The sequence below is a fragment of the Pelobates fuscus genome, chromosome 3 (assembly GCF_036172605.1).
Source record: "Pelobates fuscus isolate aPelFus1 chromosome 3, aPelFus1.pri, whole genome shotgun sequence".
NCBI classification, from domain to species: domain Eukaryota; kingdom Metazoa; phylum Chordata; class Amphibia; order Anura; family Pelobatidae; genus Pelobates; species Pelobates fuscus.
The window spans coordinates 382,707,181-382,731,322 of NC_086319.1; the positions used below are offsets into that span (position 1 = coordinate 382,707,181).

Below are 24,142 nucleotides of genomic sequence, written 5' to 3' on the forward strand. Positions count from 1 at the left end.
ACGCACGCACACACAGACTGACAGACGCACACACAGACTGACAGACGCACACACAGACTGACAGACGCACGCACGCACACACAGACTGACAGACGCACGCACACACAGACTGACAGACGCACGCACACACAGACTGACAGACGCACGCACACACAGACTGACAGACGCACGCACACACAGACTGACAGACGCACGCACGCACACACAGACTGACAGACGCACGCACGCACACACAGACTGACAGACGCACACACAGACTGACAGACGCACGCACGCACACACAGACTGACAGACGCACGCACACACAGACTGACAGACGCACGCACACACAGACTGACAGACGCACGCACGCACAGACTGACAGACGCACGCACAGACTGACAGACGCACGCACGCACACACAGACTGACAGACGCACACACAGACTGACAGACGCACGCACGCACACACAGACTGACAGACGCACGCACACACGCACTGGCAGACGCACGCACACACGCACTGGCAGACGCACGCACGCACACGCACTGGCAGACGCACGCACACGCACTGGCAGACGCACGCACACGCACTGGCAGACGCACGCACACGCACTGGCAGACGCACGCACACGCACTGGCAGACGCACGCACACGCACTGGCAGACGCACGCACGCACACGCACTGGCAGACGCACGCACGCACACGCACTGGCAGACGCACGCACGCACACGCACTGGCAGACGCACGCACGCACACGCACTGGCAGACGCACGCACTGGCAGACGCACGCACGCACTGGCAGACGCACGCACGCACTGGCAGACGCACGCACGCACTGGCAGACGCACACACGCACTGGCAGACGCACGCACACGCGCGCACACCCACTGGCAGACACGCACACGCACTGGCAGACACGCACACGCACTGGCAGACACGCACACGCACTGGCAGACACGCACACGCACTGGCAGACACGCACACGCACTGGCAGACGCACGCACTGGCAGACACGCACACGCACTGGCAGACGCACGCACACGCACTGGCAGACGCACGCACACGCACTGGCAGACGCACGCACACGCACTGGCAGACGCACGCACACGCACTGGCAGACGCACGCACACGCACTGGCAGACGCACGCACACGCACTGGCAGACGCACGCACACGCACTGGCAGACGCACGCACACGCACTGACTGACGCACGCACACGCACTGACTGACGCACGCACGCACACGCACTGACTGACGCACGCACGCACACGCACTGACTGACGCACGCACACGCACTGACTGACGCACGCACGCACACGCACTGACTGACGCACGCACAAACACGCACTGACTGACGCACTGACTGACGCACGCACGCACACACACACACGCACTGACTGACGCACGCACGCACACGCACTGACTGACGCACGCACGCACACGCACTGACTGACGCACGCACGCACACACGCACTGACTGACGCACGCACACACGCACTGACTGACGCACGCACACACGCACTGACTGACGCACGCACACACGCACTGACTGACGCACGCACACACGCACTGACTGACGCACGCACACACGCACTGACTGACGCACGCACACACGCACTGACTGACGCACGCACACACGCACTGACTGACGCACGCACACACGCACTGACTGACGCACGCACACACGCACTGACTGACGCACGCACACACGCACTGACTGACGCACGCACACACGCACTGACTGACGCACGCACACACGCACTGACTGACGCACGCACACACGCACTGACTGACGCACGCACACACGCACTGACTGACGCACGCACACACGCACTGACTGACGCACGCACACACGCACTGACTGACGCACGCACACACGCACTGACTGACGCACGCACACACGCACTGACTGACGCACGCACACACGCACTGACTGACGCACGCACACACGCACTGACTGACGCACGCACACACGCACTGACTGACGCACGCACACACGCACTGACTGACGCACGCACACACGCACTGACTGACGCACGCACACACGCACTGACTGACGCACGCACACACGCACTGACTGACGCACGCACACACGCACTGACTGACGCACGCACACACGCACTGACTGACGCACGCACACGCACGCACTGACTGACGCACGCACACGCACGCACTGACTGACGCACGCACACGCACGCACTGACTGACGCACGCACACACGCACTGACGCACGCACACACGCACTGACTGACGCACGCGCACGCACGCACTGACGCACGCACGCGCACGCACTGACTGACGCACGCACGCACACGCACTGACTGACGCACACACACGCACTGACTGACGCACACACACGCACTGACTGACGCACGCACACACCACACACCACACACTGACAGACCGGTTCAGGAGGGTGGCTTACCTGGGATCCAGAGTGCTGCCTGAGGTAGTTGGGAGTTGGAGCTGGTCCTGCCCAGCCCCCCTCCTCTCTGCCCTCTGCTGTCTTCTTGGGAGGACTTCCTTCCAGGCTGACGTGAGGGGGCCGGCGGTAGCTCCGCCCCTGCTGGGCGCCAGCCGCGCTGTGCTTCAGAGGGAGCAGGGATATGACGTGTTCATATCCCCGCCCCCTCCACACAGTCCGCGGCACTGCAGCTTGGCGCTCGGTCACGCTACAAGAAGTGACCGGCAGGAGAGGGACGCTGTGCGCTTCCCTCCTGCCGGTCACCCGGACATTTGCGCCCCCGGGCCGGTGCGCCCTAAGGCGGCCGCCTGTGCCGCCTTATGGACGCGCCGGCCCTGATTATACACAGTGTAGCCCCCTCTGGGGTGGGATCCTAGTAATATCTGTATTTATACAGCTCCTTTCTATTACATTATACACAGTGCTACCCCCTCTGGGGTGGGATCCTAGTAATATCTGTATTTATACAGCTCCTTTCTATTACATTATACACAGCACAGCCCCCTCTGGGATGGGATCCTAGTAATATCGGTATTTATACAGCCCCTTTCTATTACATTATACACAGCGTAGCCCCCTGTGGGGTGGGATCCTAGTAATATCTGTATTTATACAACTCCTTTCTATTACATTATACACAGCGCAGCCCCCTCTGGGGTGGGATCCTAGTAATATCTGTATTTATACAGCTCCTTTCTATTACATTATACACAGCGTAGCCCCCTCTAGGGTGGGATCCTAGTAATATCTGTATTTATACAGCTCCTTTCTATTACATTATACACAGCGCAGCCCCCTCTAAGGTGGGATCCTAGTAATATCTGTATTTATACAGCTCCTTTCTATTACATTATACACAGCGCGGCCCCCTCTGGGGTGGGATCCTAGTAATATCTGTATTTATACAGCTCCTTTCTATTACATTATACACAGCGCAGCCTCCTCTAGGGTGGGATCCTAGTAATATCTGTATTTATACAGCTCCTTTCTATTACATTATACACACTGCAGCCCCCTCTGGGGTGGGATCCAGGGGTCAAGTCCTGGGGAAAAAAGTGTGGGAACTCACCCAAGATTCCGCCTCCCCCCCCCGCCCTAAAAAAAAATTACACTCCTATGCATATAGTGCAGTGCAGAGTGTGTATAATGAATGTAGTGTGTTTGTAGTAAGTGTAGAGTGTGTATAATGAATTCAGTGTGTTTGTAGTGAGTGCGGATTGTGTATAATAAATGTAGTGTTTGTAGTGAGTGCAGAATGTGTATAATGAATGTAGTTTGTGTGTAGTGAGTGCAGTGTGTATAATGAATATAGTGTGTAGTGAGTGCAAAGTGTGTATAGTGAATGTAGTGTGTTTGTAGTGAGTGCAGAGTGTGTATAATGAATGTCGTGTTTGTAGTGAGTGCAGTGTGTATAATGAATGCAGTGTATGTAGTGTGTTTGTAGTGAGTGCAGAGTGTGTATAGTGAATGTAGTGTGTGTATAGTGAATGTAGTGTGTGTATAGTGAATGTAGTGTGTGTATAATGAATGTAGTGTGTGTATAATGAATGTAGTGTGTGTATAATGAATGCAGTGTGTATAATGAATGCAGTGTGTATAATGAATGCTGTGTGTAGAGTGTGTGTAGAGTGTGTGTAGAGTGTGTGTAGAGTGTGTGTAGAGTGTGTGTAGAGTGTGTGTAGAGTGTGTGTAGAGTGTGTGTAGAGTGTGTGTAGAGTGTGTGTAGAGTGTGTGTAGAGTGTGTGTAGAGTGTGTGTAGAGTGTGTGTAGAGTGTGTGTAGAGTGTGTGTAGAGTGTGTGTAGAGTGTGTGTAGAGTGTGTGTAGAGTGTGTGTAGAGTGTGTGTAGAGTGTGTGTAGAGTGTGTGTAGAGTGTGTGTAGAGTGTGTGTAGAGTGTGTGTAGAGTGTGTGTAGAGTGTGTGTAGAGTGTGTGTAGAGTGTGTGTAGAGTGTGTGTAGAGTGTGTGTAGAGTGTGTGTAGAGTGTGTGTAGAGTGTGTGTAGAGTGTGTGTAGAGTGTGTGTAGAGTGTGTGTAGAGTGTGTGTAGAGTGTGTGTAGAGTGTGTGTAGAGTGTGTGTAGAGTGTGTGTAGAGTGTGTGTAGAGTGTGTGTAGAGTGTGTGTAGAGTGTGTGTAGAGTGTGTGTAGAGTGTGTGTAGAGTGTGTGTAGAGTGTGTGTAGAGTGTGTGTAGAGTGTGTGTAGAGTGTGTGTAGAGTGTGTGTAGAGTGTGTGTAGAGTGTGTGTAGAGTGTGTGTAGAGTGTGTGTAGAGTGTGTGTAGAGTGTGTGTAGAGTGTGTGTAGAGTGTGTGTAGAGTGTGTGTAGAGTGTGTGTAGAGTGTGTGTAGAGTGTGTGTAGAGTGTGTGTAGAGTGTGTGTAGAGTGTGTGTAGAGTGTGTGTAGAGTGTGTGTAGAGTGTGTGTAGAGTGTGTGTAGAGTGTGTGTAGAGTGTGTGTAGAGTGTGTGTAGAGTGTGTGTAGAGTGTGTGTAGAGTGTGTGTAGAGTGTGTGTAGAGTGTGTGTAGAGTGTGTGTAGAGTGTGTGTAGAGTGTGTGTGCGCAGAGTGTGTGTGCGCTGGATGATGGGGGGGATGCATTTGCTTTTTAACTTTTATGTGTTTTTTTTTTTTTTACTTTATTCCCCCCTCCCTGCTTCTTACCTTGTCAGGGAGGGGGGAGATCGCCTGGTGGTCCGGTGGAGGGTAGCAGCCGCTGCACACAGGGGCCATCACACGCGGCGTTCTTCTCCAGCTCTCTCAGCTTCAACTCTCGCGAGACTCGCCTGTGCGGAGCGTTGCCATGGTAACCCGTGGCGACGCTCTTACAGCTGCGGGTCTCGCGAGAGTTGAAGCTGAGAGAGCTGGAGAAGAACGCCGCGTGTGATGGCCCCTGTGTGCAGTTAGCAGGGCAGGTCCTGCAGGACTGGGAACGGCGTTCCTGCTTTGGAAAAAGTGCAGGAACGCCGTTCCCATGCGTTCCTGCAGGACTCGAGCCCTGGTGGGATCCTAGTAATATCTGTATTTATACAGCTCCTTTCTATTACATTATACACAGCGCAGCCCCCTCTGGGGTGGGATCCTAGTAATATCTGTATTTATACAGCCCCTTTCTATTACATTATACACAGCGCAGCCCCCTCTGGGGTGGGAGCCTAGTAATATCTGTATTTATACAGCTCCTTTCTATTACATTATACACCGCGCAGCCCCCTCTGGGGTGGGATCCTAGTAATATCTGTATTTATACAGCTCCTTTCTATTACATTATACACAGCACAGCCCCCTCTGGGATGGGATCCTAGTAATATCGGTATTTATACAGCTCCTTTCTATTACATTATACACAGTGCAGCCCCCTCTGGGTGGGATCCTAGTAATATCGGTATTTATACAGCTCCTTTCTATTACATTATACACAGCACAGCCCCCTCTGGGATGGGATCCTAGTAATATCGGTATTTATACAGCTCCTTTCTATTACATTATACACAGCGCAGCCCCCTCTGGGTGGGATCCTAGTAATATCTGTATTTATACAGCTCCTTTCTATTACATTATACACAGCGCAGCCCCCTCTGAGGTGGGATCCTAGTAATATCTGTATTTATACAGCCCCTTTCTATTACATTATACACAGCGCAGCCCCCTCTGGGGTGGGATCCTAGTAATATCTGTATTTATACAGCTCCTTTCTATTACATTATACACAGTGCAGACCCCTCTGGTGTGGGATCCCAGTAATATCTGTATTTATACAGCTCCTTTCTATTACATTATACACAGCGCAGACCCCTCTGGGGTGGGATCCTAGTAATATCTGTATTTATACAGCCCCTTTCTATTACATTATACACAGCGCAGCCCCCTCTGGGGTGGGAGCCTAGTAATATCTGTATTCATACAGCTCCTTTCTATTACATTATACACAGCGCAGCCCCCTCTGGGGTGGGATCCTAGTAATATCTGTATTTATACAGCTCCTTTCTATTACATTATACACAGCACAGCCCCCACTGGGGTGGGATCCTAGTAATATCTGTATTTATACAGCTCCTTTCTATTACATTATACACAGCGCAGCCCCCTCTGGGGTGGGATCCTAGTAATATCTGTATTTATACAGCTCCTTTCTATTACATTATACACAGCGCAGCCCCCTCTGGGGTGGGATCCTAGTAATATCTGTATTTATACAGCTCCTTTCTATTACATTATACACAGTGCAGCCCCTCTGGGGTGGGATCCTAGTAATATCTGTATTTATACAGCTCCTTTCTATTACATTATACACAGCGCAGCCCCCTCTGGGGTGGGATCCTAGTAATATCTGTATTTATACAGCTCCTTTCTATTACATTATACACAGTGCAGCCCCTCTGGGGTGGGATCCTAGTAATATCTGTATTTATACAGCTCCTTTCTATTACATTATACACAGTGCAGCCCCCTCTGGGATGGGATCCTAGTAATATCTGTATTTATACAGCTCCTTTCTATTACATTATACACAGCGCAGCCCCCTCTGGGATGGGATCCTAGTAATATCTGTATTTATACAGCCCCTTTCTATTACATTATACACAGCGCAGCCCCCTCTGGGGTGGGATCCTAGTAATATCTGTATTTATACAGCTCCTTTCTATTACATTATACACAGCGCAGCCCCCTCTGGGATGGGATCCTAGTAATATCTGTATTTATACAGCTCCTTTCTGTTACATTATACACAGCGCAGCCCCCTCTGGGGTGGGATCCTAGTAATATCTGTATTTATACAGCTCCTTTCTATTACATTATACACAGCGCAGCCCCCTCTGGGGTGGGATCCTAGTAATATCTGTATTTATACAGCTCCTTTCTATTACATTATACACAGCGCAGCCCCCTCTGGGGTGGGATCCTAGTAATATCTGTATTTATACAGCTCCTTTCTGTTACATTATACACAGCGAGGCCCCCTCTGGGGTGGGATCCTAGTAATATCTGTATTTATACAGCTCCTTTCTGTTACATTATACACAGCGCAGCCCCCTCTGGGGTGGGATCCTAGTAATATCTGTATTTATACAGCTCCTTTCTATTACATTATACACAGCGCAGCCCCCTCTGGGGTGGGATCCTAGTAATATCTGTATTTATACAGCTCCTTTCTATTACATTATACACAGCGCAGCCCCCTCTGGGGTGGGATCCTAGTAATATCTGTATTTATACAGCTCCTTTCTGTTACATTATACACAGCGAGGCCCCCTCTGGGGTGGGATCCTAGTAATATCTGTATTTATACAGCTCCTTTCTGTTACATTATACACAGCGCGGCCCCCTCTGGGGTGGGATCCTAGTAATATCTGTATTTATACAGCTCCTTTCTATTACATTATACACAGCGCAGCCCCCTCTGGGTGGGATCCTAGTAATATCTGTATTTATACAGCTCCTTTCTGTTACATTATACACCGCACAGCCCCCTCTGGGGTGGGATCCTAGTAATATCTGTATTTATACAGCTCCTTTCTATTACATTATACACAGTGCAGCCCCTCTGGGGTGGGATCCTAGTAATATCTGTATTTATACAGCTCCTTTCTATTACATTATACACAGTGCAGCCCCCTCTGGGATGGGATCCTAGTAATATCTGTATTTATACAGCTCCTTTCTATTACATTATACACAGCGCAGCCCCCTCTGGGATGGGATCCTAGTAATATTTGTATTTATACAGACCCTTTCTATTACATTATACACAGCGCAGCCCCCTCTGGGGTGGGATCCTAGTAATATCTGTATTTATACAGCTCCTTTCTATTACATTATACACAGCGCAGCCCCCTCTGGGATGGGATCCTAGTAATATCTGTATTTATACAGCTCCTTTCTGTTACATTATACACAGCGCAGCCCCCTCTGGGGTGGGATCCTAGTAATATCTGTATTTATACAGCTCCTTTCTATTACATTATACACAGCGCAGCCCCCTCTGGGGTGGGATCCTAGTAATATCTGTATTTATACAGCTCCTTTCTATTACATTATACACAGCGCAGCCCCCTCTGGGGTGGGATCCTAGTAATATCTGTATTTATACAGCTCCTTTCTGTTACATTATACACAGCGAGGCCCCCTCTGGGGTGGGATCCTAGTAATATCTGTATTTATACAGCTCCTTTCTGTTACATTATACACAGCGCAGCCCCCTCTGGGGTGGGATCCTAGTAATATCTGTATTTATACAGCTCCTTTCTATTACATTATACACAGCGCAGCCCCCTCTGGGGTGGGATCCTAGTAATATCTGTATTTATACAGCTCCTTTCTATTACATTATACACAGCGCAGCCCCCTCTGGGGTGGGATCCTAGTAATATCTGTATTTATACAGCTCCTTTCTGTTACATTATACACAGCGAGGCCCCCTCTGGGGTGGGATCCTAGTAATATCTGTATTTATACAGCTCCTTTCTGTTACATTATACACAGCGCGGCCCCCTCTGGGGTGGGATCCTAGTAATATCTGTATTTATACAGCTCCTTTCTATTACATTATACACAGCGCAGCCCCCTCTGGGTGGGATCCTAGTAATATCTGTATTTATACAGCTCCTTTCTGTTACATTATACACCGCACAGCCCCCTCTGGGGTGGGATCCTAGTAATATCTGTATTTATACAGCTCCTTTCTATTACATTATACACAGCGCAGCCCCCTCTGGGGTGGGATCCTAGTAATATCTGTATTTATACAGCTCCTTTCTATTACATTATACACAGCGCAGCCCCCTCTGGGGTGGGATCCTAGTAATATCTGTATTTATACAGCTCCTTTCTGTTACATTATACACAGCGAGGCCCCCTCTGGGGTGGGATCCTAGTAATATCTGTATTTATACAGCTCCTTTCTGTTACATTATACACAGCGCAGCCCCCTCTGGGGTGGGATCCTAGTAATATCTGTATTTATACAGCTCCTTTCTATTACATTATACACAGCGCAGCCCCCTCTGGGGTGGGATCCTAGTAATATCTGTATTTATACAGCTCCTTTCTATTACATTATACACAGCGCAGCCCCCTCTGGGGTGGGATCCTAGTAATATCTGTATTTATACAGCTCCTTTCTGTTACATTAAACACAGCGAGGCCCCCTCTGGGGTGGGATCCTAGTAATATCTGTATTTATACAGCTCCTTTCTGTTACATTATACACAGCGCGGCCCCCTCTGGGGTGGGATCCTAGTAATATCTGTATTTATACAGCTCCTTTCTATTACATTATACACAGCGCAGCCCCCTCTGGGTGGGATCCTAGTAATATCTGTATTTATACAGCTCCTTTCTGTTACATTATACACCGCACAGCCCCCTCTGGGGTGGGATCCTAGTAATATCTGTATTTATACAGCTCCTTTCTATTACATTATACACAGTGCAGCCCCTCTGGGGTGGGATCCTAGTAATATCTGTATTTATACAGCTCCTTTCTATTACATTATACACAGTGCAGCCCCCTCTGGGATGGGATCCTAGTAATATCTGTATTTATACAGCTCCTTTCTATTACATTATACACAGCGCAGCCCCCTCTGGGATGGGATCCTAGTAATATCTGTATTTATACAGCCCCTTTCTATTACATTATAAACAGCGCAGCCCCCTCTGGGGTGGGATCCTAGTAATATCTGTATTTATACAGCTCCTTTCTATTACATTATACACAGCGCAGCCCCCTCTGGGATGGGATCCTAGTAATATCTGTATTTATACAGCTCCTTTCTGTTACATTATACACAGCGCAGCCCCCTCTGGGGTGGGATCCTAGTAATATCTGTATTTATACAGCTCCTTTCTATTACATTATACACAGCGCAGCCCCCTCTGGGGTGGGATCCTAGTAATATCTGTATTTATACAGCTCCTTTCTATTACATTATACACAGCGCAGCCCCCTCTGGGGTGGGATCCTAGTAATATCTGTATTTATACAGCTCCTTTCTGTTACATTATACACAGCGAGGCCCCCTCTGGGGTGGGATCCTAGTAATATCTGTATTTATACAGCTCCTTTCTGTTACATTATACACAGCGCAGCCCCCTCTGGGGTGGGATCCTAGTAATATCTGTATTTATACAGCTCCTTTCTATTACATTATACACAGCGCAGCCCCCTCTGGGGTGGGATCCTAGTAATATCTGTATTTATACAGCTCCTTTCTATTACATTATACACAGCGCAGCCCCCTCTGGGGTGGGATCCTAGTAATATCTGTATTTATACAGCTCCTTTCTGTTACATTATACACAGCGAGGCCCCCTCTGGGGTGGGATCCTAGTAATATCTGTATTTATACAGCTCCTTTCTGTTACATTATACACAGCGCGGCCCCCTCTGGGGTGGGATCCTAGTAATATCTGTATTTATACATCTCCTTTCTATTACATTATACACAGCGCAGCCCCCTCTGGGTGGGATCCTAGTAATATCTGTATTTATACAGCTCCTTTCTGTTACATTATACACCGCACAGCCCCCTCTGGGGTGGGATCCTAGTAATATCTGTATTTATACAGCTCCTTTCTATTACATTATACACAGCGCAGCCCCCTCTGGGTGGGATCCTAGTAATATCTGTATTTATACAGCTCCTTTCTGTTACATTATACACCGCACAGCCCCCTCTGGGGTGGGATCCTAGTAATATCTGTATTTATACAGCTCCTTTCTATTACATTATACACAGCGCAGCCCCCTCTGGGATGGGATCCTAGTAATATCTGTATTTATACAGCCCCTTTCTATTACATTATACACAGCGCAGCCCCCTCTGGGGTGGGATCCTAGTAATATCTGTATTTCTACAGCTCCTTTCTATTACATTATACACAGCGCAGCCCCCTCTGGGATGGGATCCTAGTAATATCTGTATTTATACAGCTCCTTTCTGTTACATTATACACCGCACAGCCCCCTCTGGGGTGGGATCCTAGTAATATCTGTATTTATACAGCTCCTTTCTATTACATTATACACAGCGAGGCCCCCTCTGGGGTGGGATCCTAGTAATATCTGTATTTATACAGCTCCTTTCTATTACATTATACACAGCGCAGCCCGCTCTGGGGTGGGATCCTAGTAATATCTGTATTTATACAGCTCCTTTCTATTACATTATACACAGTGCAACCCCCTCTGGGATGGGATCCTAGTAATATCTGTATTTATACAGCTCCTTTCTATTACATTATACACAGCGCAGCCCCCTCTGGGGTGGGATCCTAGTAATATCTGTATTTATACAGCTCCTTTCTATTACATTATACACAGCGCAGCCCCCTCTGGGGTGGGATCCTAGTAATATCTGTATTTATACAGCTCCTTTCTGTTACATTATACACAGCGCGGCCCCCTCTGGGGTGGGATCCTAGTAATATCTGTATTTATACAGCTCCTTTCTATTACATTATACACAGCGCAGCCCCCTCTGGGGTGGGATCCTAGTAATATCTGTATTTATACAGCTCCTTTCTGTTACATTATACACCGCACAGCCCCCTCTGGGGTGGGATCCTAGTAATATCTGTATTTATACAGCTCCTTTCTATTACATTATACACAGCGCAGCCCCCTCTGGGATGGGATCCTAGTAATATCTGTATTTATACAGCCCCTTTCTATTACATTATACACAGCGCAGCCCCCTCTGGGGTGGGATCCTAGTAATATCTGTATTTCTACAGCTCCTTTCTATTACATTATACACAGCGCAGCCCCCTCTGGGATGGGATCCTAGTAATATCTGTATTTATACAGCTCCTTTCTGTTACATTATACACCGCACAGCCCCCTCTGGGGTGGGATCCTAGTAATATCTGTATTTATACAGCTCCTTTCTGTTACATTATACACAGCGAGGCCCCCTCTGGGGTGGGATCCTAGTAATATCTGTATTTATACAGCTCCTTTCTATTACATTATACACAGCGCAGCCCCCTCTGGGGTGGGATCCTAATAATATCTGTATTTATACAGCTCCTTTCTATTACATTATACACAGCGCAGCCCGCTCTGGGGTGGGATCCTAGTAATATCTGTATTTATACAGCTCCTTTCTATTACATTATACACAGTGCAACCCCCTCTGGGGTGGGATCCTAGTAATATCTGTATTTATACAGCTCCTTTCTGTTACATTATACACAGCGAGGCCCCCTCTGGGGTGGGATCCTAGTAATATCTGTATTTATACAGCTCCTTTCTGTTACATTATACACAGCGCAGCCCCCTCTGGGGTGGGATCCTAGTAATATCTGTATTTATACAGCTCCTTTCTATTACATTATACACAGCGCAGCCCCCTCTGGGGTGGGATCCTAGTAATATCTGTATTTATACAGCTCCTTTCTATTACATTATACACAGCGCAGCCCCCTCTGGGTGGGATCCTAGTAATATCTGTATTTATACAGCTCCTTTCTGTTACATTATACACCGCACAGCCCCCTCTGGGGTGGGATCCTAGTAATATCTGTATTTATACAGCTCCTTTCTATTACATTATACACAGTGCAGCCCCTCTGGGGTGGGATCCTAGTAATATCTGTATTTATACAGCTCCTTTCTATTACATTATACACAGTGCAGCCCCCTCTGGGATGGGATCCTAGTAATATCTGTATTTATACAGCTCCTTTCTATTACATTATACACAGCGCAGCCCCCTCTGGGATGGGATCCTAGTAATATCTGTATTTATACAGACCCTTTCTATTACATTATACACAGCGCAGCCCCCTCTGGGGTGGGATCCTAGTAATATCTGTATTTATACAGCTCCTTTCTATTACATTATACACAGCGCAGCCCCCTCTGGGATGGGATCCTAGTAATATCTGTATTTATACAGCTCCTTTCTGTTACATTATACACAGCGCAGCCCCCTCTGGGGTGGGATCCTAGTAATATCTGTATTTATACAGCTCCTTTCTATTACATTATACACAGCGCAGCCCCCTCTGGGGTGGGATCCTAGTAATATCTGTATTTATACAGCTCCTTTCTATTACATTATACACAGCGCAGCCCCCTCTGGGGTGGGATCCTAGTAATATCTGTATTTATACAGCTCCTTTCTATTACATTATACACAGCGCAGCCCCCTCTGGGGTGGGATCCTAGTAATATCTGTATTTATACAGCTCCTTTCTGTTACATTATACACAGCGAGGCCCCCTCTGGGGTGGGATCCTAGTAATATCTGTATTTATACAGCTCCTTTCTGTTACATTATACACAGCGCGGCCCCCTCTGGGGTGGGATCCTAGTAATATCTGTATTTATACAGCTCCTTTCTATTACATTATACACAGCGCAGCCCCCTCTGGGTGGGATCCTAGTAATATCTGTATTTATACAGCTCCTTTCTGTTACATTATACACCGCACAGCCCCCTCTGGGGTGGGATCCTAGTAATATCTGTATTTATACAGCTCCTTTCTATTACATTATACACAGCGCAGCCCCCTCTGGGGTGGGATCCTAGTAATATCTGTATTTATACAGCTCCTTTCTATTACATTATACACAGCGCAGCCCCCTCTGGGGTGGGATCCTAGTAATAGCTGTATTTATACAGCTCCTTTCTGTTACATTATACACAGCGAGGCCCCCTCTGGGGTGGGATCCTAGTAATATCTGTATTTATACAGCTCCTTTCTGTTACATTATACACAGCGCAGCCCCCTCTGGGGTGGGATCCTAGTAATATCTGTATTTATACAGCTCCTTTCTATTACATTATACACAGCGCAGCCCCCTCTGGGGTGGGATCCTAGTAATATCTGTATTTATACAGCTCCTTTCTATTACATTATACACAGCGCAGCCCCCTCTGGGGTGGGATCCTAGTAATATCTGTATTTATACAGCTCCTTTCTGTTACATTAAACACAGCGAGGCCCCCTCTGGGGTGGGATCCTAGTAATATCTGTATTTATACAGCTCCTTTCTGTTACATTATACACAGCGCGGCCCCCTCTGGGGTGGGATCCTAGTAATATCTGTATTTATACAGCTCCTTTCTATTACATTATACACAGCGCAGCCCCCTCTGGGTGGGATCCTAGTAATATCTGTATTTATACAGCTCCTTTCTGTTACATTATACACCGCACAGCCCCCTCTGGGGTGGGATCCTAGTAATATCTGTATTTATACAGCTCCTTTCTATTACATTATACACAGTGCAGCCCCTCTGGGGTGGGATCCTAGTAATATCTGTATTTATACAGCTCCTTTCTATTACATTATACACAGTGCAGCCCCCTCTGGGATGGGATCCTAGTAATATCTGTATTTATACAGCTCCTTTCTATTACATTATACACAGCGCAGCCCCCTCTGGGATGGGATCCTAGTAATATCTGTATTTATACAGCCCATTTCTATTACATTATAAACAGCGCAGCCCCCTCTGGGGTGGGATCCTAGTAATATCTGTATTTATACAGCTCCTTTCTATTACATTATACACAGCGCAGCCCCCTCTGGGATGGGATCCTAGTAATATCTGTATTTATACAGCTCCTTTCTGTTACATTATACACAGCGCAGCCCCCTCTGGGGTGGGATCCTAGTAATATCTGTATTTATACAGCTCCTTTCTATTACATTATACACAGCGCAGCCCCCTCTGGGGTGGGATCCTAGTAATATCTGTATTTATACAGCTCCTTTCTATTACATTATACACAGCGCAGCCCCCTCTGGGGTGGGATCCTAGTAATATCTGTATTTATACAGCTCCTTTCTGTTACATTATACACAGCGAGGCCCCCTCTGGGGTGGGATCCTAGTAATATCTGTATTTATACAGCTCCTTTCTGTTACATTATACACAGCGCAGCCCCCTCTGGGGTGGGATCCTAGTAATATCTCTATTTATACAGCTCTTTTCTATTACATTATACACAGCGCAGCCCCCTCTGGGGTGGGATCCTAGTAATATCTGTATTTATACAGCTCCTTTCTATTACATTATACACAGCGCAGCCCCCTCTGGGGTGGGATCCTAGTAATATCTGTATTTATACAGCTCCTTTCTGTTACATTATACACAGCGAGGCCCCCTCTGGGGTGGGATCCTAGTAATATCTGTATTTATACAGCTCCTTTCTGTTACATTATACACAGCGCGGCCCCCTCTGGGGTGGGATCCTAGTAATATCTGTATTTATACATCTCCTTTCTATTACATTATACACAGCGCAGCCCCCTCTGGGTGGGATCCTAGTAATATCTGTATTTATACAGCTCCTTTCTGTTACATTATACACCGCACAGCCCCCTCTGGGGTGGGATCCTAGTAATATCTGTATTTATACAGCTCCTTTCTATTACATTATACACAGCGCAGCCCCCTCTGGGTGGGATCCTAGTAATATCTGTATTTATACAGCTCCTTTCTGTTACATTATACACCGCACAGCCCCCTCTGGGGTGGGATCCTAGTAATATCTGTATTTATACAGCTCCTTTCTATTACATTATACACAGCGCAGCCCCCTCTGGGATGGGATCCTAGTAATATCTGTATTTATACAGCCCCTTTCTATTACATTATACACAGCGCAGCCCCCTCTGGGGTGGGATCCTAGTAATATCTGTATTTCTACAGCTCCTTTCTATTACATTATACACAGCGCAGCCCCCTCTGGGATGGGATCCTAGTAATATCTGTATTTATACAGCTCCTTTCTATTACATTATACACAGTGCAACCCCCTCTGGGATGGGATCCTAGTAATATCTGTATTTATACAGCTCCTTTCTATTACATTATACACAGCGCAGCCCCCTCTGGGGTGGGATCCTAGTAATATCTGTATTTATACAGCTCCTTTCTATTACATTATACACAGCGCAGCCCCCTCTGGGGTGGGATCCTAGTAATATCTGTATTTATACAGCTCCTTTCTATTACATTATACACAGCGCAGCCCCCTCTGGGGTGGGATCCTAGTAATATCTGTATTTATACAGCTCCTTTCTGTTACATTATACACAGCGAGGCCCCCTCTGGGGTGGGATCCTAGTAATATCTGTATTTATACAGCTCCTTTCTGTTACATTATACACAGCGCAGCCCCCTCTGGGGTGGGATCCTAGTAATATCTCTATTTATACAGCTCTTTTCTATTACATTATACACAGCGCAGCCCCCTCTGGGGTGGGATCCTAGTAATATCTGTATTTATACAGCTCCTTTCTATTACATTATACACAGCGCAGCCCCCTCTGGGGTGGGATCCTAGTAATATCTGTATTTATACAGCTCCTTTCTGTTACATTATACACAGCGAGGCCCCCTCTGGGGTGGGATCCTAGTAATATCTGTATTTATACAGCTCCTTTCTGTTACATTATACACAGCGCGGCCCCCTCTGGGGTGGGATCCTAGTAATATCTGTATTTATACATCTCCTTTCTATTACATTATACACAGCGCAGCCCCCTCTGGGTGGGATCCTAGTAATATCTGTATTTATACAGCTCCTTTCTGTTACATTATACACCGCACAGCCCCCTCTGGGGTGGGATCCTAGTAATATCTGTATTTATACAGCTCCTTTCTATTACATTATACACAGCGCAGCCCCCTCTGGGTGGGATCCTAGTAATATCTGTATTTATACAGCTCCTTTCTGTTACATTATACACCGCACAGCCCCCTCTGGGGTGGGATCCTAGTAATATCTGTATTTATACAGCTCCTTTCTATTACATTATACACAGCGCAGCCCCCTCTGGGATGGGATCCTAGTAATATCTGTATTTATACAGCCCCTTTCTATTACATTATACACAGCGCAGCCCCCTCTGGGGTGGGATCCTAGTAATATCTGTATTTCTACAGCTCCTTTCTATTACATTATACACAGCGCAGCCCCCTCTGGGATGGGATCCTAGTAATATCTGTATTTATACAGCTCCTTTCTGTTACATTATACACCGCACAGCCCCCTCTGGGGTGGGATCCTAGTAATATCTGTATTTATACAGCTCCTTTCTATTACATTATACACAGCGAGGCCCCGTCTGGGGTGGGATCCTAGTAATATCTGTATTTATACAGCTCCTTTCTATTACATTATACACAGCGCAGCCCGCTCTGGGGTGGGATCCTAGTAATATCTGTATTTATACAGCTCCTTTCTATTACATTATACACAGTGCAACCCCCTCTGGGATGGGATCCTAGTAATATCTGTATTTATACAGCTCCTTTCTATTACATTATACACAGCGCAGCCCCCTCTGGGGTGGGATCCTAGTAATATCTGTATTTATACAGCTCCTTTCTATTACATTATACACAGCGCAGCCCCCTCTGGGGTGGGATCCTAGTAATATCTGTATTTATACAGCTCCTTTCTGTTACATTATACACAGCGCGGCCCCCTCTGGGGTGGGATCCTAGTAATATCTGTATTTATACAGCTCCTTTCTATTACATTATACACAGCGCAGCCCCCTCTGGGGTGGGATCCTAGTAATATCTGTATTTATACAGCTCCTTTCTGTTACATTATACACCGCACAGCCCCCTCTGGGGTGGGATCCTAGTAATATCTGTATTTATACAGCTCCTTTCTATTACATTATACACAGCGCAGCCCCCTCTGGGATGGGATCCTAGTAATATCTGTATTTATACAGCCCCTTTCTATTACATTATACACAGCGCAGCCCCCTCTGGGGTGGGATCCTAGTAATATCTGTATTTCTACAGCTCCTTTCTATTACATTATACACAGCGCAGCCCCCTCTGGGATGGGATCCTAGTAATATCTGTATTTATACAGCTCCTTTCTGTTACATTATACACCGCACAGCCCCCTCTGGGGTGGGATCCTAGTAATATCTGTATTTATACAGCTCCTTTCTGTTACATTATACACAGCGAGGCCCCCTCTGGGGTGGGATCCTAGTAATATCTGTATTTATACAGCTCCTTTCTATTACATTATACACAGCGCAGCCCCCTCTGGGGTGGGATCCTAATAATATCTGTATTTATACAGCTCCTTTCTATTACATTATACACAGCGCAGCCCGCTCTGGGGTGGGATCCTAGTAATATCTGTATTTATACAGCTCCTTTCTATTACATTATACACAGTGCAACCCCCTCTGGGATGGGATCCTAGTAATATCTGTATTTATACAGCTCCTTTCTATTACATTATACACAGCGCAGCCCCCTCTGGGGTGGGATCCTAGTAATATCTGTATTTATACAGCTCCTTTCTATTACATTATACACAGCGCAGCCCCCTCTGGGGTGGGATCCTAGTAATATCTGTATTTATACAGCTCCTTTCTGTTACATTATACACAGCGCGGCCCCCTCTGGGATGGGATCCTAGTAATATCTGTATTTATACAGCTCCTTTCTGTTACATTATACACCGCACAGCCCCCTCTGGGGTGGGATCCTAGTAATATCTGTATTTATACAGCTCCTTTCTATTACATTATACACAGCGCAGCCCCCTCTGGGGTGGGATCCTAGTAATATCTGTATTTATACAGCTCCTTTCTATTACATTATACACAGCGCAGCCCCCTCTGGGTGGGATCCTAGTAATATCTGTATTTATACAGCTCCTTTCTATTACATTATACACAGCGCAGCCCCCTCTGGGGTGGGATCCTAGTAATATCTGTATTTATACAGCTCCTTTCTGTTACATTATACACAGCGCAGCCCCCTCTGGGGTGGGATCCTAGTAATATCTGTATTTATACAGCTCCTTTCTGTTACATTATACACCGCACAGCCCCCTCTGGGGTGGGATCCTAGTAATATCTGTATTTATACAGCTCCTTTCTATTACATTATACACAGCGCAGCCCCCTCTGGGATGGGATCCTAGTAATAACTGTATTTATACAGCTCCTTTCTGTTACATTATACACAGCGCGGCCCCCTCTGGGGTGGGATCCTAGTAATATCTGTATTTATACAGCTCCTTTCTATTACATTATACACAGCGCAGTCCCCTCTGGGGTGGGATCCTAGTAATATCTGTATTTATACAGCTCCTTTCTGTTACATTATACACAGCGCGGCCCCCTCTGGGGTGGGATCCTAGTAATATCTGTATTTATACAGCTCCTTTCTATTACATTATACACAGCACAGCCCCCTCTGGGGTGGGATCCTAGTAATATCTGTATTTATACAGCCCCTTTCTATTACATTATACACAGTGCAGCCCCCTCTGGGGTGGGATCCTAGTAATATCTGTATTTATACAGCTCCTTTCTGTTACATTATACACAGCGAGGCCCCCTCTGGGGTGGGATCCTAGTAATATCTGTATTTATACAGCTCCTTTCTGTTACATTATACACAGCACAGCCCCCTCTGGGGTGGGATCCTAGTAATATTTGTATTTATACAGCTCCTTTCTATTACATTATACACAGTGCAGCCCCCTCTGGGGTGGGATCCTAGTAATATCTGTATTTATACAGCTCCTTTCTATTACATTATACACAGCACAGCCCCCTCTGGGGTGGGATCCTAGTAATATCTGTATTTATACAGCCCCTTTCTATTACATTATACACAGTGCAGCCCCCTCTGGGGTGGGATCCTAGTAATATCTGTATTTATACAGCTCCTTTCTATTACATTATACATAGCGCTGCTCCCTCTGGGGTGGGATCCTAGTAATATCTGTATTTATACAGCTCCTTTCTATTACATTATACACAGTGCAGCCCCCTCTGGGGTGGGATCCTAGTAATATCTGTATTTATACAGCCCCTTTCTATTACATTATACACAGTGCAGCCCCCTCTGGGGTGGGATCCTAGTAATATCTGTATTTATACAGCTCCTTTCTATTACATTATACACAGTGCAGCCCCCTCTGGGGTGGGATCCTAGTAATATCTGTATTTATACAGCTCCTTTCTATTACATTATACACAGCGCAGCCTCCTCTGGGGTGGGATCCTAGTAATATCTGTATTTATACAGCTCCTTTCTGTTACATTATACACAGCGAGGCCCCCTCTGGGGTGGGATCCTAGTAATATCTGTATTTATACAGCTCCTTTCTGTTACATTATACACAGCACAGCCCCCTCTGGGGTGGGATCCTAGTAATATCTGTATTTATACAGCTCCTTTCTATTACATTATACACAGCGAGGCCCCCTCTGGGGTGGGATCCTAGTAATATCTGTATTTATACAGCTCCTTTCTGTTACATTATACACAGCGCAGCCCCTCTCATATATGTCGCGAGTGACATCCTGTCAACGACTGTTTGTTTGTTTTCTTTTTTTTTTTCTACACATCTATTTTGAGAAGTAATTTCATTAAATTGGTTACCAAATTCTAAAGTGACTAGTTTCTAATTTATTCAGATACTATTTGACCAAGTTAAACTAGTTAGTTTTTACATAATGCTCACATCTAGAATATGTTTGCATGGCTCCCAGCAGCCCCTCTTTAAGCATCCAGGAACACCATAGAAACAAGTTCTGCAGGCATTAGGGCAATGCAGAGAGTACTTCAGCTGCATGCTTTTGCAAGCAGTCAGCCGGGAAGCAGTTTGTTGTCTTGGCATGCTCAACGCCAGGCTTACATGCCCCCTTCAGTGGGAAGACACTCACACTACCCACACTGGGCGGCACATTGTGGGTGTTACCAGCGACACAAGTTGCATCACTTAACGCCCCTTAGAAAGCCCAACCACATGTCCTGATAACACACCTGCCAGTTATTGAAAGGTATGTGCGTGTGTTTAATCAAATTTGACTAAATCAAGTTGAGTAAAAAAATTATTTATTAATAGTAAAAAAAATAAAGTGCCAGTAGTTTTGTGGACTTAAACAAATACTAGGGTTTAACCTTCTTCTTTCTAAGGTCTGTATTGATGTCCCAAAGACGCGAACGAAGATATCGGAAGAGTGATTCTGATGCAGATGAGTCCAGGAGTGACAGCTTGTCCTCAATGAGTGAATGTGAGTAGAAATATGATGTTTTCCTCTCTGAGACTTGCCTGTCTGGTTCATCTAATTTGATTTCTTTTTTTTTTTCCCTTTAAGCACCAGGGCCACGCATCCGACCCCCATCAGCAAAGCCGGTCAAATTCAGCATGACTCCCTACCTTTGCCCTAGACCAACCCCTTTGTCTGTGCCACGTCATCATGTGGACCCAGACACGCCCGGCTCCGAGGATCTTTACCGGGTTTTGGGCATAGCCTCTACTGGCAGGTAAAAGCAACTGCATGACCAGTGTTGGAAGATATTGGGGTGATTTACAAAAAATTGATGCATTTGCATCAGCTTTTGTGCACACGCTCCATTCTGTTACGTGTAAAACTGTTACTATCCACTTGTGACTGTTATTATGTAATGCCTAGAAATAATTCTTTTTGACCTTTTTTTTTTATTCTTTAATATTTCTTTGCATCATTTTTTTTTCCTTATTACTTTACCATTGATTTAATTCCCAAAATACCAATTAGTCATCTTGGAAAAAAGAAGGGGAAAAAAGGGTTACAAAAAAGGATTTTATTTACTTATTTTACCCAGTGCAAGTGTAAAATTCAGTTATACAAGTGGGAGAAGGGGTAATTTTTAGTTTTAGTGAGTGTAAGGACTCAAACCTAAATCCTAGCTGAAGCTAGTGTTTGTGACCCCCTGACCCATGGGGAGGGAGGGGGAGACGGTAAATAAACATAAACAGACCAATACAAAAAGTAAATACCTTGTATGTGAGCTGAAGCCCTTTTTATACAGAACCCTCTGAGCTTGCAATCTAAAGTATTTTAATAAAATATATTTAATGGGCACTCTATGCGACAAAACCATGACAGATGATTGTAGTAGTAATGATATTGTTCTGGGGGTCTATGGGCACTGTCTCCTTATCCTATTATTCATGTAGCGGTTAAATAAAATAAGTAATGGATCTCTGATCTTACTTGGGGGGGGGGGAGAGATTCGATAACAGGTGATGTGATATTAAAATGTTGACTTGATATGTCTGTCTACATCTTGTAGGGCATCATCCAAACACAGAAGGCGTGAGATGAAGAACTCTCTGCGAGAGCAACTCTACGAGGGAACACCATCTGTATTTTGCCAAGAGAATTCCAAGACCGTTATGATGGCATGTGAGAGAACCAGAACTAGTTGTGAGACAGATTCTCTGTATTCGGAGGATTCACCTCAATTTGAAAGGGTATCCTCCCCCAGGGATGACTACAAAGCAGTACCAACACATGCTCAGTGTAAAGCATCACAAGTTCGAACCCCAAAGTATTCTGAAGAACATCACCAATGTGATGAAGATACCACACATTACAGTGGTATCCCACAGTTGTACATGACTGATCACCGAGACGGTGTCCATTTTTGGCTGGGTAACGAGAATTCACATGGAGCAATTGAAATCTGTAGAAATCATTCCAGAGATACTTTTCATCCAGGAGAGGGCTACATGGAAGGTCTTCATCTGCAACATAGAGAGGAGTTAAAGGAGAACATTCCTCCAGAAATTGACTTCACTGCCCAGGAAAACGAGCTGCATTACCATAAACATGGCGATAGAAGCAGCTCAAGGAAGAATCGCCAGCCTAGATCTAGCCGCACAAGTCGGTCACGAGAAACTCTGAATCAAGAACACATTTCTAGGAGCAGGTCAAGGGACACCCAACCTTGTAGAGATTGTCGCTCTGAGTACAGACGTCTATCTTGTCATGACAAAAACTCCTTGTCCTTCTCGAGCCATAAACGGGCTGCCCAACACTTAAGACGCTCGTGTCCTTCCAATCGTGACCGTGGATGTTGTTCTAAAACTTTTACTACACCCCACCTGCGTGGAGACCTGCTGGACCAGTTTGTGGACTGCTCTATGTAACCATTGGTTAATCTTGTGAAAGATGTACTATATTTAAAGCATACAGACCACATGTTAACACACACAATTTATTCATTAATTTTTAATCCTAGCCCTCCAATAGCTGGGTTCTGGTCTATATAAGTATTGTCCACTGAATTAGATCACTTTAGCGCTTTCCTTTACATGCACATTGCTGTGTTTTTCTTTTTCCCCTGAGGATATTAATGTTTTGTAATGAATACATATTGCACCATATTTATTTCTGCACTTGCATCCTGTAGTATCACATGACTAATTCACTACACAATCTTTGTGTCTTTTAAATAAAGTGTTTTTAAAATATTTATTTCTCTCTCGATGTTTTAAATGTAAATATCTTTAAAACTTATCTGTGACTGACCCGGTTGAGGAAATGCACCAAGCTTAACCCCTTAAGGACACATGACATGTGTGACATGTCATGATTCCCTTTTATTCCAGAAGTTTGGTCCTTAAGGGGTTAAAGGTACGCTTCAGGTTCTTTTTAAGCAATTCATTCTTTTCAATGTAAATCTAAAGGTAATGCTTTAAAATCGAGGCAAAAATAATTTTCTGTAAGCCGTACTGCCCCCCTACAATCTGTGATGAATGCTGATCTTTCTCTCCTGTCGCTTCTCACACCACACCCCTCTGTCAATCCTTACACTGGCTTCCTGTACCCTACAGGTGTCAATTTAAAATACTAACCCTTGCCTATAAAGCTCTAACTAACTCTAGCCCCTCTTACGTTACTTCACTGAT

The 24,142-nt window shown here is 45.9% G+C and overlaps 1 protein-coding gene across 1 annotated transcript in view; it reads left to right on the top strand.

The window, feature by feature from the left end:
• LOC134601474 (uncharacterized) overlaps positions 1–23,656 on the top strand; it is a 30,481-nt gene extending 6,825 nt beyond the window's left edge. Inside the window, exons 8-10 of the mRNA XM_063445970.1 lie at positions 21,379–21,476; positions 21,561–21,729; positions 22,522–23,656. Coding sequence (XP_063302040.1) covers positions 21,379–21,476; positions 21,561–21,729; positions 22,522–23,380 — 1,126 coding nt within the window. The 3' untranslated portion in view covers positions 23,381–23,656. The remainder of the gene's footprint in view (positions 1–21,378; positions 21,477–21,560; positions 21,730–22,521) is intronic.
• The last annotated feature ends 486 nt before the right edge of the window (positions 23,657–24,142 follow it).